The 17,499-nt window shown below is 41.7% G+C and overlaps 1 protein-coding gene across 5 annotated transcripts in view; it reads left to right on the plus strand.

Annotated features, from left to right (window-relative positions):
- nav2a (neuron navigator 2a) overlaps positions 1–17,499 on the plus strand; it is a 213,148-nt gene that overhangs the window by 114,959 nt on the left and 80,690 nt on the right. Inside the window, exon 1 of one of the 5 annotated variants that reach the window (XM_040045585.1) lies at positions 7,709–9,462. The exons of the other annotated variants lie outside the window; for them this stretch is intronic. Coding sequence (XP_039901519.1) covers positions 9,412–9,462 — 51 coding nt within the window. The 5' untranslated portion in view covers positions 7,709–9,411. Of the gene's footprint in view, positions 1–7,708; positions 9,463–17,499 lie in introns of those variants that run through there. 5 annotated transcript variants of the gene reach the window in all.

Consider the following 17,499-nt stretch of genomic DNA (forward strand, 5'->3'; position numbering starts at 1 on the left):
GACTAGTCATAAGGGTGGGTTGAAGTTTGAGTCATTTCTCAACCATGAATACTTGCCCTTTTGCTTGTACTGTCTCTGTCATCTCTATGACTGCTGCTGCTTCTTTTTATTTGAGCATGAAGATCTCCTGAAATTCAAATCTAATTTCAAGGAAAAAAGCCCCTCCCATAACAGATCACATCATTGCTGACACCCCCCCCCCCCCCCCCCCATCCTTTTTATAAATGGTTGGAAATATAGGAAAAAGCATAAGCAGAACCAGATGTGTTTGAATGGCAAACACCAAACACAGCATGCCCTGAACATAATGGGTACTAGCAGAGTATGCCAGTAGTTATCTGACGGATTAGTAAAGTGATACCAGAGTGTGTCCGTGGCTGTGCTCCTCCCATGCATCCAGCTTGGATGGCCCAGTTGGCACTAAACACACAAACATGTTGTGTACACCTGTAACAAAGAGTTAATCCATAATGCAGCAGGAGCAGCAGGAGGCAGAGGGAGACAGGCAGGCTGTATTTACAGGCAGAGAAGAGGATAGTCCTGGATAGTACTAAGGATAGTGCTTAGTCTGTGTGTGTGCTGTGTGTGAGTGGAGTCTGGCACAATCTGCTGAATCTGATGTGAAGGTGATAGTCTGGAAATGTGTGAATGGTATTTGAAGCTGTTTTCTGTGTGTGTGTGTGTGTGTGTGTGTGTGTGTGTGTGTGTGTGTGTGTGTGTGTGTACTGTCTTTCCCTCTAATGTGTGACATCATAAGAAATGACTGCTGTTCAGCTGTTGTGACCTTTAACTTTTTCCCATACTGTTATTCCTGAGCGCCTTGCCTTGAACAGATACTCTACTGCCCTCTGGTGTTTGAGTTTTCTCCTGCGCCTTCTTCCATCCGCAGACGCTATGAATTGTGTGGGTGTGAATGTAGATTATTCCTGTCATTGAAGGCATCTGTCATTGCTTCTCTTTTCATTATAAATGCCTCAGTTTTGACCCTGAGCACCTTCGCTCTCTACCTTCTTTGCCCCCCACCCCCATTCCCTCTTTTCCCTCTTTGTAATCTAATTGTTCATTATTGCCAGCTCATTAATTCTCAGCTACAGCTTTCAAAGGGTAAAGGTTCAAACCAAGAATTTTTGAAAGTCACACTGGCCGCAGGAGATCCTGAAAAATACATTTTGGTACAATGTGCAGCATACGTAGTCCTTTTATAAGGCATTAAAAACACATACTCACAAACACACATAGTCACACGCTCACTCACACAGAGAGATTTGTCTGTGTGCCAGTGTGATAAGGAGCTACTATCTTAATAAGCATCTCTCCATATGCAGGCATAAGGCAGACTGTCTGTAAAGACTGGCTTTATTAGACTCATTACAAAAGCTCATTTCAGCCTGTGAGCTGAATCCCAATCACTTCAAAACACAGTGTGGAAACAAACAACGAACTACAATTAAGACAGGCCCTCATTTTATGGGGCTGGTAATAAAGAGCTTCATTTGGATATTAAATCATCATGGTAACAGATACATTACTAACACAAGGCTCTGTTAATGTAATTCCTTGCATTCATAAAAATCTATAAATCCCAGAGATTATCATTTTCTCCAGTTTCAAAATTTAAATTGAGTCTGAGTCCATTGCATGACTGACAAACATATGTATCAAGTAACATGTGTGAAGCAATTTAATTATTCAAAGCTAATTAAATGACCTTTAAAGGGGAGGTACTGACTGATGGTGATGAAAATGTAGAGATTATATATGCAAGCACACACACACAGACACACACACACACACACACACATATATATGTATGTATGTATGTGTGTATGTGTGTGTGTGTGTGTGTGTGTGTGTGTGTGTGTGTGTGTATGTATGTATATATATGTATATGTGTGTGTATATCATCTGATTTGACTATCAGTTGTTTGTTTTCCAGATATAAAGAGTTATGCTGTTCAATTATGCTGTGTAAATGTTATTTTGGAAGATTTTCAAGCTCTTTGATTCTAAAGAAGCAAAAATACTACACAGAGCTTTAAGCATGAAACAGGACAAGTGAAAGCAATCGAACAAATGCAGAAAATATTTAATAAAAGCATTATTGGCCTGTAAATGTCAGCATCAACCTTTAAAGCCCATTTCACTTGACCCCTCTCGTACGCTGGGTCTCTCATCAGCATCCTGTGAAAGGCAGTAATGACTTTTTTATGGTGCTTACATCCAACCTAAGCCTCTTTAACACACAGCCCAGCAGGTGAGAGTGAAAGGCAGAAAACTGTCATCCTGCATTGGATTGCTAATGTCTTCCTGCCTGCCTGGAGCAGGTCAGATTGGGTGGGGGTGCTGGGTGACTATATTGCTTCTTTTTTATTACCATGACAAAAGGCCACACATACACATATGTCTCTACAGAAGGCACTGCAAGTGGAAGTTAAATTTTATGGATGTTTGAGTGACTCTTTGTTGTAGATTTCATTGTTCAAAAGGAATAACAGAGAATTCAACACACTGCAGGATTCAGACAATGAGTCCAGGAGAAAGGGCCATGTCTTGTTAGGTGTTGTGAGTGATCCTCATGAATTCAGGTTATACACTTTATCATTTTGTGGTTTCAGATGTCACTGTTGTCAGTCTGGAAACCGAGGTGGATTTCTTTAATTCCTGGCAGCTGACACGTTTGAGATAAGAGGTTTTCAACCAGTAGCCAATCACACATTTCATTATCACTGTGAGGGAGGAGGAAGCCAGTGTAAGAGCTGCATCGCCACCTGTGTGTGTCCTGTGTCAGACAACACAGAGGCGGTCATCCTGCAGATTTATCAGGTTGGGCTGAAACAACCCAGTAGCTGTGATACCAGCAGATGCTTTAGGCACAGACTGAAAACGGTCAGATATACTGAGACTGGGATGTGTGGCTTTTATCTGAAATGAGGAGACAGCTTGTCCTCCAATAGGTCCCTGAGCACCTTGTCAGTGTGAAATGGTGCAAAGATAAAGGCCTGGTTTACTTGTTAGAATAAATGTGCTCATGCTTATGTACTGTATGAGAGTAAGAAGTAGAACTGTTCAGGTAAAAATCAGGAACTAAATAATCAAAAAGTTGCATTTGATGTAGAGTGTGGGAAAATGACAGTCAAGACAGCAAGAAGCTGTAAAATCATCGAGCAGTTTTTGTTATCGATAAATGACCATGATGGTTTTTCAAAGCAGTTCTGTGTTTTCTTTGCAGTATTTTTTCTTAAGCATATATGTGATCATGTGACAGTTGGCTACAGTTGTAATGACTTCATCTCTGCCTAATGCATCTCGATCAGATTCCACTTCCTGTGTGGTCGACCCCTGTCCTTCCTGTGTGAGGTCATGGCTGAGGACATAACCATATTAATTAAGACTGGGCATCTGCTTCTCCTGAGTCAACATCCTTCCATTGATCTCCCTCCAAGGTGCCCTCCTCACTTTGGTTTCTCTCCTTCTCTGCTTTCCTTGTGTTAGTTGTCACAAGGACTCCATTTGTGCAGACAAGCGGGTTATGGTGGGTGGCGCCGCGTGGGGAATCTGCACGGCAGAGTGCTCAGACTAACACAATCAGCTTCATGTCAGTCTGGAAGCAGCAGGCGACGTAGAAAACGAAGGTAGAGGTCAGCAGGGCTGAGCTCACCCTCCCCAGAGGATCGCACCAAAGGTCTTGCTGGACCGACACTCTGTTGGATAACTTTATGACATCCATAGAGCCAGCAGGGAGCCAATGACATATGATGGTCATGAAAGTTTGATGCGACGTGTTAGATTTAAACAGATGAACCGTACAAAGAAAAATTACATGTTCAAAGCTAGGAAAAATTGGAACTTTGATATAATATGAAGAGACGGCACAGAAATCCTGTTGAGTAGATTACATATACATATATATGTGGCCAAAAGTTACATATACTCATCATGTGCATGAAGATCATGGTATTTTGTGCTGGGTTTTTTTTCCAGGCCAGGCATCTTTAATGATATTTAAAAAACAAAAACAAGAATTAGGCACAGAAGTTTGAATTTATTTTGAATTTTCTCTAATCCCCAGAGGGTCAAAGTGTTTTTGGTAATTGATTAGGTGTGTAAGCATGATTGTGAGGTGATTGTTTCAAATGAAATGTAAAAAATGGTAGTGTACATTAAAAAGAGCTTGTGGAGATTTAATCCATGCTCCTCCCGCTCTATACTGTCGGTTAAGAAAAGCTTAGAATGAATGAACGAAGAAGGTTGCTAATAGGTTGCTTCTTTTTGCATTTAGAGCCTTATGTTTGTGTTTAAGGCTGTTTTCCCCTTCAGCTCTGACTCTTCTTTCACAATCTTCACTTCTGAGACCTGGTGTTATAGTAGCGTTTGGTGCTGCTAAATGATCAAGCAAGTCGCAAACGGAAAGTTTAATGTTCTATCTAACGCACTTATTTGGAAGAGATAGTTACATTTTTGGCCAAATATTTAGATATGTAATTGTATATACTGTATTTCCTAAATGTTAAGCGTATCACCATCTGTCTGTATGGTTCTCAGCTGTGCTCTGGGTTTGATGTGATTGTTGAGTGTAAATAGACATAAAACAACTATGAAATATTGCCTGGCTTTCTGTAGACACTGCCTGCTTGAGAAAAGACGATAGCATGGATTTCTCCATCCAGCTTCAGGGAGTTTCTCATGCCGTTTTATTGCTCTGATTACAACCTGGCTAGAATCACAATGAAAGTATGTATGTGTTGTACTGTGTTTGTGTGTTTTGTACTGCATGTCTGGGCTTACTCAGTTGGACTGGTTTAGGCTTGCTGATAAATGCTGAATCCAGGAGCTGGGCTGTAAATCTGTCATTCAAGAAGCCTCTCCCAGATCCTTAACACATTAAGTACCGTAACTTTGAAGACACCAGCTTCACCTGCTCCGAAGCATGCATGAATAAACCAATCTATTTTACTTAAACAGTTAACCTCCTTTCAGGGATTACATATTATTTAAGAATATCAAATGACTTGTGAACAGTTTGTGCTTTTTTTGCTGGATTGGATAACCTTTTCCAGACTGGACTGGGCTGTCTGGTGTGTTTAGATGCTGTTTCATCAATAAGACATCACTAAGGTGGCCTCAGCTGGTAGCTGTGGTAGATGGGCCCAGATGGCATCCTTGGATCCAAACTGTTCTAATCAGGTTTGTAATGGGACACCAGACAACTGTAATAACATTTTCTTTGCTTTATACGAACAGAACAAACTGAAGGTGAGTTTAACATTATGTTGAGTGCAGCACTGTGCCCAGTTAATATGTTATAAATGTAACTTTCTTATGCTTGCGTCATACCCTTAAATTCAACAATTGAAAGTAGTAAATGTGTAAGATACTGTAGTTAATACTCATTTAAAGCTCAGAAGATATTACATCTGTCTGCCTGTATGGTGTCTTACTGTGGGGAGACATGGTAAATGGACTGGTTCTTATATAGATTTTCTACTCAAGCACTCAGACCACTTCACACAACATGTCTCATTCATCCATTCCTATAAACACTTTTTTCTAGTGTTTTCTATTTATCATTCACGCTGTGATGAAATCATCAGAATGTGAATCATCATAGAGCAACATGTTCAGTGTCTTTCCCAAGGATAGTTTGACATGCTAGCCGGAGCAGCCAAGGTTCGAACCTTCTGATTAATAGATGACCTGCTCCACTTCCTGAGCTACAGCCACCCCAGCACACATTCATGCCATTTTCTGCCATCAAAGAGTTAATCTGTCCACATGACAGTGCTTTAAAAGCTGAATTTAGGTTTAAAAAAATGTTTTTTTTGAAAAAGACATTTTACTTCCTCAAGATACCTTTGCTTCTGATTATATTAAGGGCTTTGTTTTTGTAGCATAGGCAAGTGTCTCACTGACTTCACTTCTGAGATTTAATCTCCTTAACATTCCCAGGTGTCAAGTTGTCCACCACTCTTAGGTTGTAGTGTCCTATCTTACTCACTTATTTGCAGAAGAAGAAGTAGAAAAAATGAATGATGCATGATTACCTAATTTTTGTACCTGCAATAACCTTTAGGTATTTAGTTTGTTTAGACACAAGACAATGTCAAAGCTATAGAGAGAGAAAGGATATAATCTGCCGTTATTTCCACAGCTGCCTCTCCAGTAAGTCCGTATGTCCCTCAATCCCTCCCACCCCCAAATCACCTCCATCCAGAACAGCACAGCCAGGCAGCAGGTCCATCCCACCCCTTCACCCCCATTATTATTGCAGTCTTCCTCCCCAGGCTTTGAGAACACAGAGGTTTGGGTCCCCCAAAACAAAGACCCTTCCATGATGGGGTTATCCCCATTGTCCCCGACACACTAAGGTTTATCTGGGACTGTGAAAGGACCATACTCAGCCCATTCACTGTGACTTCACTTAATGAGCTTGTTGAAGACTTGGACTAAAACAGTTAAACAGAAGCACTAAATGCTGACACATTCTCCGCTTGTAGAGCCAGAATATCATTAAATCAATGCCAGTTACGTGTAGTAGGAGACTGATGTTTCAGTGGTGTGGGAGGCTGTGTTGATTGGCTTTTCTTTTGTGGTGGTTATCACTTGAACTATAGCATAGGCAGGACGCCTGCAGTGTTTTTGCCTGTTTAAAGAATAGGAACCATCTGATAATCAGCTAAAAAGCTACAAATCCAACATGAACATTTTTAACATGTTGGTGCAGCTACTTGCTAAAGTACTGTCAGTGTGTGTCCATATCCCCTAAATTCAGTTCCTTTTCTTTCATGAACAACATAAAAGCAATCAGCAACTTTCTAACAATTTGTTAGAGAAGCAACAATTCCAATTTTTTTTTTCGATTTTCAGTTTTCTTTCTAAGAGCTAAAATTGACAGCTTTTTCTGATACAAAATGTTATTTTCATAATAAAAGAAAGTATTAAAGTTGATAATTTCCCCCAAACTGCAGTCTATTACAGGTTCTTCTGTCACTAAAATACTGAAAACAAAGTGCTCTGCTACTATTATTTTCATTGATAAATAATCAAATGAAAATGAGCCGTTGTACACCCACCTTTACCTGACATATTTGAACTTACCAAAGAAAATCTGCTACAAGTTATTAACGTAATTTTCGGTAGCTTCAGAAGACGGGACATAGACTCTGTTCAATTTTTCATTCACCTCTATAATTTTCCTCCTAAGTGCTTTGACCCTAGGTTGACTCTGGATTCAAGATAGCTTTAGCGTTAGCCATTTTGCCTTTGTTAGCTAACCCATTAAGCTGGACGAGGGGCTATAGATAGCTATCCTTATAGAAATACATATATCTATATGTATCTCGAGCCTTTTACTTCTATAGTAATGGCATCATTGTGCTGCAGGCTGACTTTTGGTTTGTGAAGTCACAGTTTTAATGGCTGTTAGCATACATATTTCTGCCTTCAAATGGTAAATTAGCTTGCTCCATCCATCCATTTGCTTCCACTTGTCCTTTTCAGGGTCGCGGGGGGCGCTGGAGCCTATCCCAGCTGTCATAGGGCGAGAGGTGGGGTACACCCTGGACAGGTCGCCAGTCTGTCGCAGGGCCAACACACAGGGACAGACAACTATTCGCGCTCACATTCACTCCTAAACCTATCCCCACAAGCTGCATGTCTTTGGACGGTGGGAGGAAGCCGGAGTACCCGGAGGGAACCCACACAAACACGGGGAGAACATGCAAACTCCACACAGAAAGACCCCGGCCTGATGTTGGAATTGAACTCAGGACCTTCTTGCTGTGCGGCAACAGTGCTAACCACCGTGCCACTGTGCTGCCTTCATTGCATGCTAACGCACTAAAATAAGATCATTAACTTTGTGATTTGAATAACATATTGATATGTAACTCAGTCTTTAGCTACCCTCAGTTTTATTGTCATGATTTTTCAGTTGTTGTTTTTCTTTTTTCTTTATGCACAACACTTGTGATGGGTGTCACTATCACTAGCAAGAAACAAACACAATTACAGGGTCAAGTCAAAACTTGAATCTCAATCATGTACAGAGTAATATATTTTAACTGAAAGCCACTGACAGTTGATTGTGTTGACTTCAAGTTTACGACGCTTTTGAGCTCTGAATATGAAAACATAAAATGCACATTTCCTCTCAGTCACCGAGTAGAAAACCTGCCTTGGACGGCTGTAAGCTGCATCTCTGTTCTTTTTTGGCAGTATAAAATGCCGTTGAAAAGCAAACCCTTTCTTTCATTACTTTCTACTGTCTTCATGGTTTCAGTGTTATTGTTGTTTCATAAAGCTTAAAGCATTTTGTTCCGCCTGCTGGAAGCGATCAGGCATCCCCCTACTGTGGGAACTTTCTGTAAATCTTGGGCCTTTCCCAAAATTCAAATTCAGCTTGTAATTTGTGGTCGGTGGTTGCGGCGTGTGTGCACAGGGAGTTGGAACGCGCTCAAACGCAGGGCATCCTGTACTGTGGACTCTTACATACACACTCACACATACATAAATGCTTAGGTTATGAACCCACTGTACGCATGCACATAAATAAACACATGCAGCTGCTGCAGTGTGTTGCGGGTGACGGCTGATCAGAGAGCGGACTGTTCCTTCTATGGTTGGGAAAAATAAAACTTGGCTTTAAAAAAAAAAAAAATTTAACAGGCAGCAGAGGAGCCGGTTAAAGAAATAATAAATAGAAAACTTACGGTTAGCATTGAGCTTTACGTGGTTTGGACTTTGGCTCTGCACTTCTCACTATTTATTCTCTCCACTGCTATCAAGGGTGCACCGATCATCCCTTTTTTGTCTTTTGTGCTCACTTTTTTGTCATGTATGGGGTAGACTGTCGGGGGAGGGGTGGTAGAAAGGTTAAGAGGCCTGTCCCTTTCTCTTGCTGTCTCCTCCCCATATGACCAATAGTCCATTGAAGAGGAATAGCACAATGTGTTGCTGTGGGCCAAGCATGAGGGGGAATCCTCTCCTGCTTCTTCTCCACCGCGTTTGGTTTGGCTGCCTCTCAGAGCGGCAGCAGAAGCCGCGGAGCGCCTCTTGCCTTTCACCTCCTGCCTTTATTTTTCCCTCCTCCTATGTCCCAGAGTGGGTGGAGAGAAACTGGAGGGACTGAGCTCCTTCCCCCCCTCCCAGGCATACAGAGACCTGCTGGGGCTCCAGCAAGCAGTAGCTCTTCTGTTCTCCCTGGATCTCCAACGGTGCACCCAGTCGGGATTCAAACTTGCAATTGGATTCTTTTTTAATTTGTGGATTTTTCTGTATTTTGCTACAGCTCTGCTCAGTGCAGGTTGTTCTAGACCTGCTACAAATGGCTTATATTTTGGTTTGGCTGGGCAAGCAACAGTCTTCCTCAGTGTGAGGCAGGTGTCTCTGAGGAAGGAAACTGCACGACGTAACATGAGTGTGATGTTTTGCCGCTGGGAGCAGAACAATTTCACCATGAAACTGGTAGGGTGAACACTTCCAGATCATGACAAAGGTCAACCACCCATATGAAATCAGAAAACCATGCATTTCAGTTCTTGACTGTGCATATAGAAAAGTATGTAGGCTTCTCTCTGTTGTTGACAGCTCTTTCTATTCATGTCCTTCCCTGAAGCTGTAACATCAGAACATTTTTTTCTTCACTTTGTGTTTATGTGTCAGTAAAAGTGCTTGTCTCATCAGTCCAAAACCTTACCGCAGCTACAGTGTTAGTTTGCACGCACACAGTGGATTAGTGGCGGTCGTTTTAATATCAGAAGAAAATGCTGAAGGCATGCATCTTGATTTCCCCTCACCTGATACTAGCTTCACTTTGATGTCTGCATGGAAAGTTAAAACAGGCTTATCTAAGGCTTTAAACTGAGTTGTGTAGCACATTTGTGTGCGTGTGTGTGTGTGTGTGTGTGTGTGTGTATGTGTTCCCATTTATAGCATTTAAGGGGGGAAAAAAATCAGGTTTGCTTGCGGCTTTGTTGCCTAGTGTTTGGTGTCATATAAGTATGATGGCACAGAGATGGTAAATATTCAACAGCATCTGGGACAGTGAGATAAAACACAGGTCCGGTCAGGTGCAGGTGGGTCCTGTGGTGCAAACAAATGGGGGGGGGGAGGGTCTGTGTAATGACTGATGTATATGATAAAAGTAGGAAGCAGCAGATTTAATAAAAGTCTGTTAGGATAATAGGCATCCTGTTGAGTTTACACGTAACGGAAGCGGACAGAACACACTCTTTTTCTTTTCTCTGTCTTTCTCCACATCTCTCTCTTTTTCAGCCTTGTTCCTTATCTGGATCTCCTGTGAGCCCAGAGAGGAAGGGGAGATGGAAGCAGAGGAGGTTATTGCCAAAGCCTTGAGATGAGCTGATAAGAGGGCTAGCTTAATTACACACTGCTAACCTACACACAACTCAAATGAGGAGGGGGATTGTGTGTTTTCCATGTGCCTTTGTGAAATAGAGTGGGGCTGACAAAGGCACGCACAGCCCAACATGTGCACACACTTAGAGAAATTAAAATGACCTTTCTTTTTATTATGAAGTATAGTCGATGTCCATAGTTCTCTCTGTTATAGAACAGGTCTATTGATTATTTGATTGTCAAGATTCTTTTGTCGATGTGTGACCCATGCAGCATAAATCAAAATGCGAGAATGATGTGCTTAATACTGATCCTGAGTCATGCCAGCATATGCAGAGGAGTAAAACCATGTTTTTGTTTTCAGTTACGCAAATAGTTGTGATGTTCTACACCGTCAAGGCTATACCCATGCATGACACACTCAAGCTCTCAATAGCACACCGCACCCACGGCATGCCGTACCTACCCCTTCTTAAATTATTCTTCTCTGAAAATTCATGTAAGTAAACTCAAAGCACATCTGTTTTTTCCTTTTAAAAACTGATGTACTTAGTTGCATTTGATAAAGTCAAGTGGCTGATCCTAAGAAATCACAGGTACATGGCATGCACTGTAACCATAATGCACCCAAACATTTGGTTGAATAGAAGGATGTGAAAGCAGCAGCAATCTTTGGCCAATTTTGAACTGAAAAAGCTGTGGAATTTAACATCAGACTCAAAGGTATAAAGATTGAAGGTTGAATATACATTATACAGGGCTTAAAAAGTAATCGTATGGTGGATAAGTGCTTTTCCAAATGCAGGAGAGTTAAAACAACAGCAGTGGTATTGTAGAGTTCTGGAGCTCACACCTCAGATGCTGCATATATCTGCTGATTTTCAAGGACCACGATGAAGCTGTTTCGCTCTAACATCACTACCAAAATTGTCTTTATACCAGCTGCTGTGCCCTCATGTGCATCAGGCTGCATGTCTCAAAATTGATGTTGATTACATGTTGCGTAGCAGACACTGCTGTGCCGTCTCAGCTGTGCACGACTTTGGGGAATTTTGACGTACTCATATGCTCTCTAATATGCTGGAAGAACCTTTCTGTACATTCACAGATCTCGCTGCTGGATGCAAATGCTCTTTTCTTTTTATCGATTACTTGATGATGTTTTTCCAGCCCGTGGTCTTCAGATCACTTTTGACAAGTACAGGTGCCAGCACATACTCACTCCGTCTCTTGCCTTTCCTATCTTCTTAACAGCACAGCTCTGGCCAAGTCGTTTGTCTACATGTGCCTAGTATGGCCTCCATGCCTCACAAAGCCACATGTCTTTCATGTGCCAAACAGAGAGTAAGCAAAGGCACGAGGGCTTATTTAAAGCTGGCCTGGTTCAGTTTTCTGTGGGTTAAAGCCACTTGAGAGGACAGTGTGAGTACACTGGCATGGAGTGGATCGCTGCCAAGGGCCTTACAGACCATGAACTAACCATGGTGTATCCTGCTCATGACACCAAAGGAAAAGCTGCAGCCACGGATACACTTTTAATGAAGAGGAGAGAAAAAGAAAGCAGCACAAATGCCTTTGTGCTGTTTTTGTTTGTTTTTGGTTTGGTGGGATTACTGTATGAAGAACATGCACCTCGTACTCCGTCTTTAAAACATTTATGTTTGGTTTGTCAGGACGGATGATGGGAAAGACACCCAGTAAACTTTTTCCGCTGTAGCAAAGGAATGTTTAGACATTTAGAAGGCTTGTGTTTGAATGGCTTGTGTTCGGAAAGGGGAAAACTTACTGCTATTTCCAGGTAATTTCAGGGGTTGTTCATAGTATCGTCACTGCAACCTGTCTGGTATATAAGAATAATTATTTTAAAAAGAAGAAATAAGATAAAGATAAATACATATAAAACTATTTGTATTATTAGTATTATATACCTTTTTCTTGATTTTTCTTGAATTGCTTCCCTGACTCAAGCTTGCATTCGCCTCTAGTTTTGTAGTTATAGTACATCATAAAGTGTTGCTATGGAAAGTCTGTTTGACCACCCACTGGTCAAGCATTGAAAATTTCAGTGTTAGAGCGCAGGGCATGGCACAGCAGCTGGTAGAGCAGACTGTTGTCATTTCTGTCAGACCAGGACACCTTTGTGATGCTTGTTTTCTCAGAAGCCATCTGTTTGTGTCTGCTAGTGCTCACTGAGAGCTGTGCAGAGAATTCCCTTTGCCCAGTGCTGTGTTTCTGTTTTTTTTTTAAGACGAGCAAGTTTCCTGCATTCACAGTGAATGTTGTTGAGACTGTGTCAGAAGTGACAGAAAAATATACCACTGTTGGGTAAGTAGGATGCCCCTATGTACCACTCCCACCACTCACTTCTTGATTGCTGTGTAAGTGACTCAGTCCATCCATCATCTCCCACCAGCCATCTGCTAGCCAGCCCAGAATGGGTCAGAGGGGATGTGTTGCCACATGTCACCCTCAGCCTGCAGCAGCACGGAGGGATGCTGAGTCCTCATCGATATGGCTCAGCATGTCTAGGCAGCAGGAGGGGTCACCCACAAAAATACGTTTTCTAAGTAGTTTTTCAGGGTGTTAAAGAGGTCATCCTTTACTTTGGAAAAAGTGGGAAAGAGAAATCTTAAATGCATGTATTCATCCATGTTATATCACTAGAGCATAATTCAGCTGCCACAGGCCAAGAGGTGGGGTACACCCTGGACAGGTCGTCTGTCTTTTGCAGGACTAACACAGAGAGACAGACGACCATTCTCACTCACATTCACACCTATGGGCAATTTAGAATACTAAGTTAACCTAACCCCAGATGTATTTGGAAGAAGAATTAGCCAGATGGATGTGGATTCAAGTCCGTGACCTTTTTGCTGTGAGGCAATAGTGCTAACCACCGCGCCACCGTGCTGTCCCACAAAAAGTCTTTAATGTTAGAGAAAACTGGAGGATGTATTTGTCTTTATTTATTTTAATACGATCTAGAAGTCATCAGATTAAAAGCCCGTAGAAGGCAGCACATTGCAGTGCAGATATGTATTTTCTTAAGCAAAGCATGGAGAGTTTCTTTAGTGAAGCTGCTCTGAGACCCACACTTGAAGTTTGTATTTGTTTTAGTGACATTGTAAGGTGTGAGGTCCCTTTGTGAATGTGAAGCAGCACACTGCTGATGACATAAGATGATGGCTGGATTTGGGAAGTAGCACAGCCCACCCCTGACACCTGAGACCAACCGTATTTTTGTGTTTGTATTTGAATGTGTGTGTGTGTGTGCGTGTGTGCGTGTGTGCGTGCGTGCGTGCGTGCGTGCGTGCGTGCGTGCGTGCGTGCGTGCGTGCGTGCGTGCGTGCGTGCGTGCGTGCGTGCGCCTGCTGTAAAGTACAGCACCAGGTGTACATGAAGGTCACTAAAGTGTCCTGTCATTAAGTGTGAGGAGCAAAGACATCCATCATATTTATATAATCTGTCTTCGACACAGGGAGCAACGGTGTGCTGTGAAGCACCACGTACAGTAGGAAACTTCAGAATCTGATTTCTTTCTCATTGCCTGAATCAGCACCAGTTATGTTCCCCTAGTACAACAGAAGACACGGCTTAATTGAAGAACTGTTACATGCAGGTTGGGCCACCGATAATGTAGGTAACTTATGTAGGGAAAGCCTGACAGTTAACGGTCTGTCACGCTGGAGTTTTGGGTTTTTGTCTTGTTTGTCTTTTCCAAACACAGCAATCCTCCCTAACACAGTTCTCAAGTATTAAACATAAAAGGTTCCGTTTCTAAGTTAGTTTTCTTTTGACAGTCTCTCCACTCGTAGCAGAAGAAGGAACTGAGTCAAGGTGTCTGACTCAGTGAATGACAGACAGTGAGGGAGGGAGAGAGGGAGAAGGAGAGGAAGATTAAAAGAGTGTCAGACTGTCTGAGACGTCACTATGAAGCTGACTAAAACACGGTGAGATAAGAGAGAACTACATTTATGGAGGAATAAAGCATGCCCCTTTCCTACAAGCAAGCCAGACAGACGTTGTCACAGAGATGTGTGTGTGAGGGGGGGCACACAGCATGACCACTTATCTGTTCCAGTGCGCACGAAGTGCTCTTATCTTTTGGTCTTTTTGAAACTAAAGGATCTTCAAAATCTGAAGTTATCTTCACCCAGATATTCGTGTTTATCGACCTGGTGGCCCTACATGGCGGGGTACAGCGGGCTCAGGGTGCCAGCCAGAAGCTACAGCCGCTTCTCCTGTGAAGCCTACAAAGTGGTAAGAAACCAGGGAGTACTTAATGCAGTGAGACTGTCAGGGTGTTATGAAAGCTTTTTTTAAATACTTATCTACCTTTTGGTGAAGATAAAACAACATAAGAAATGATAGAGAGTATGCATTTACTTCGGGATTTAAGAAGGGAGACTGGGGAGAGAGTGCAAGAGGAAAGGTCAGCTTGAAATAGACATGTCAGGGGTAGAAACTGATCTCCAGGAACAGCATGGAATTATAATAGATTCCTCCTTACCGAAATGGGTATGCTACGAGTTTAATAAATGAATGGAGTCTCAGTGCTGGGATTTAGTTTTGCCTTATAAACCCCTAAATAGTCGCAGGAAGAGGCCTTCAACTTAGGTTGGTCTGTGTTTGACGAGGTAGATTTCTTTTGAAAAGGTAGAAGAAAGCATTGTTATCAGAGCATGTCTTTTGTAGACTCAGCACTCAGGGCCATTACCTGAATTATAACAAGAGCTGTTTAAGTCCTGGCTCCCTATGAAAGCTTTTTGTGAGAGATAGCACTTTATGGCAGCTTTGGTCCTGCTGCGTTCTCCTTAAAGTTCTTGCTCATGTTGGTAGATTAGTTCATAATGGCGTGTTAAGCACAGCGCTTTTTAGGTTGCTTACTGAACCCTGAAAGTAATAAGGGTAATAGTCCTGAAGTTATCAACATAATTGTTGCTGCGCCATCGACGTATGTGAGAACTGTGCTTCGAAGGACAGACCTCAGGTGTTGTGGTTTAATGCCGTGTGAAAATGTGAGAAATATTGTGGCTGGTTTGTGATTTTTACACTTGAACTTCAGTGGAAAGACTAAATGGTCCTCGACAAGTGGAGAAAATTAACACACCTCTCGGTTATGAAACAATTCGAAAACCTTTGCGGTTGGAAAAAAAAAGGAAACACATCATTATCACCAAACTAAAAATATACAAATCCAAAATGCCAGGAAAACATTTTGAGCATATTGCTGAACCCATGTGGTAAAATTAGACGCTTCTGCTTTTGGAATGCGCAAATTAAACAAAAAGTACTGACAGTTTTTTAGTGTGTGTGTAGGGGAAGCCTGATAGCTGTGTGGTTATTTTAGTAAGTTTACTGTAATTCCATTAACTCTAATATAACAATAATTTGGTATAGAATTTTATTGATGATTGTCCATTGCTAGCTAAAATTTCCCACTGTCCTTAAACATGCAAACACTAGAAACAAAGTTACGCTGCAATAGGCCCAGGCTACTGACAGCTTCCCATGATGCACTGAGTGTTTCTTATTCTTCTCTCTGCATTTATACATTTATCCATCACTTGCAGATGTCTGCCCCTTCCTGAGGCTGGTTCTGATGGAGAGTTTCTTGTTAAAAGGGAGTTTTTCCTTTCCACTCTTGCCAAGTGCTTGCTCAGATCAGAGGTGTTGTCTGATTGTTATGTTTTCTCTGTATTATTGTAGGGTCTTCACATTACAGTATGTGTAGTAAAGTGTGCTGAGGCGGCTGCTGTTGTAATTTGGTGCTATATAAATAATACTGAATTCAATTCAATTGAATATGATTAAAAAAACGGTTGATAACCAAGTTTTAGGTACTTAAAAAAGTCACTTGCAGCAGAGTGAGGACAAGCATCAGATTAGATAGAGTGCAGTGTTTACTTTAGTGAACAAGTTATCATTTCTCAAGTGAGTGAGTGCAAACAACAGAGATAAAAGAGCAAAAGAAATAAAAAGTGTTTGCTCCAGCTGCGTGAGAGTTTGAAATAAGCAAACATGCCCGCAGGAAGTACACAAACACATCAGTCTGTCTCCTTCTTCTGTCCTCAGCCGAGTGACATTTGCCAAACTTATGCATCTGAACTATTCAGTTTTCAGAAAGTGCCCTTCAAATTGAGGGCACACTTCCCAGTGTGAGGCTCTGGCTGCCCTCAACTTCTATTTGACAGGGCCAACCGAGCACTGCAGGGATGGCCTGTGTGCGTCATGCCCTTCTGTAGGCATCCCACACCAGCTTGGTGACTCAGCAAGCTGAGGCAGCAGGGATGCTGGATGTGAAGAAGATCTGTGCGTTTCTGTAAGACAAAAAAAAAGGAAAGATGCAGCAGTCTGAATGACTCATCAATGTTTGTTAGAGGCTTTGAAGAACTGATGCTTTTCCAATTTTAAGCCTTAAAGGGAACATTATTACTATGTGAACACAATGATGCAGTTAGGTCCAGGCTTTCATGGCTCACTGTTGAAAGAATCTTTTGACTAAATGGCAAGCGATGAAGAGAAAATCTACTGTAGACTCCATACAATTGCACACTGATACCAGACTGACTGTATAATGGCAGCATTTATGTCAGGTTTCAGTGTTGGTGTGCTTGAAATGCTTTCAGTGTTGCAGCAGAAAACAAATAACTGAAGTGAGATAACTTAATCTTATTGAGTCTAATTAAAACAAATATTGACAAAGTTTAACCAAGTTGAAAAAGGTGATAAATAACAGTTTGTTATTCCAATACTCAGAATGTCACAAAATGTTAGAAACTGCAATAATATCTAGAATGAAGTATCATGATAATATCGTAACATGGGGCGTCTGGTGATTACCACTTCTACATGATGGATGGACACAGTGTCTAAGTGATTCTGATGGTTAACACTCCAACTCCAATCTCAATGTCTTTCTGTAGTTTCAAATCCAGGGTCCTTAAGCCCAGGGCAAAAACAGTAGATATCTGTAACTCTCCAAATACCATCAGACTGCGCTGCTAATTGTTACTGTTATATCAAAGAAAGATGCAAACTACCGGTAGGCCCAGATTTGGTTTATGGAGGTGACATATTCCCAAAGCAAAATGTCAGTAGAATTGATAGGCCACATTTTACAGTTTCTGTAAGTCCGTGACA

This window comes from Simochromis diagramma, unplaced genomic scaffold, assembly GCF_900408965.1.
Source record: "Simochromis diagramma unplaced genomic scaffold, fSimDia1.1 OVJJ01000079.1, whole genome shotgun sequence".
In the NCBI taxonomy this organism is placed as follows: Eukaryota; Metazoa; Chordata; class Actinopteri; order Cichliformes; family Cichlidae; genus Simochromis; species Simochromis diagramma.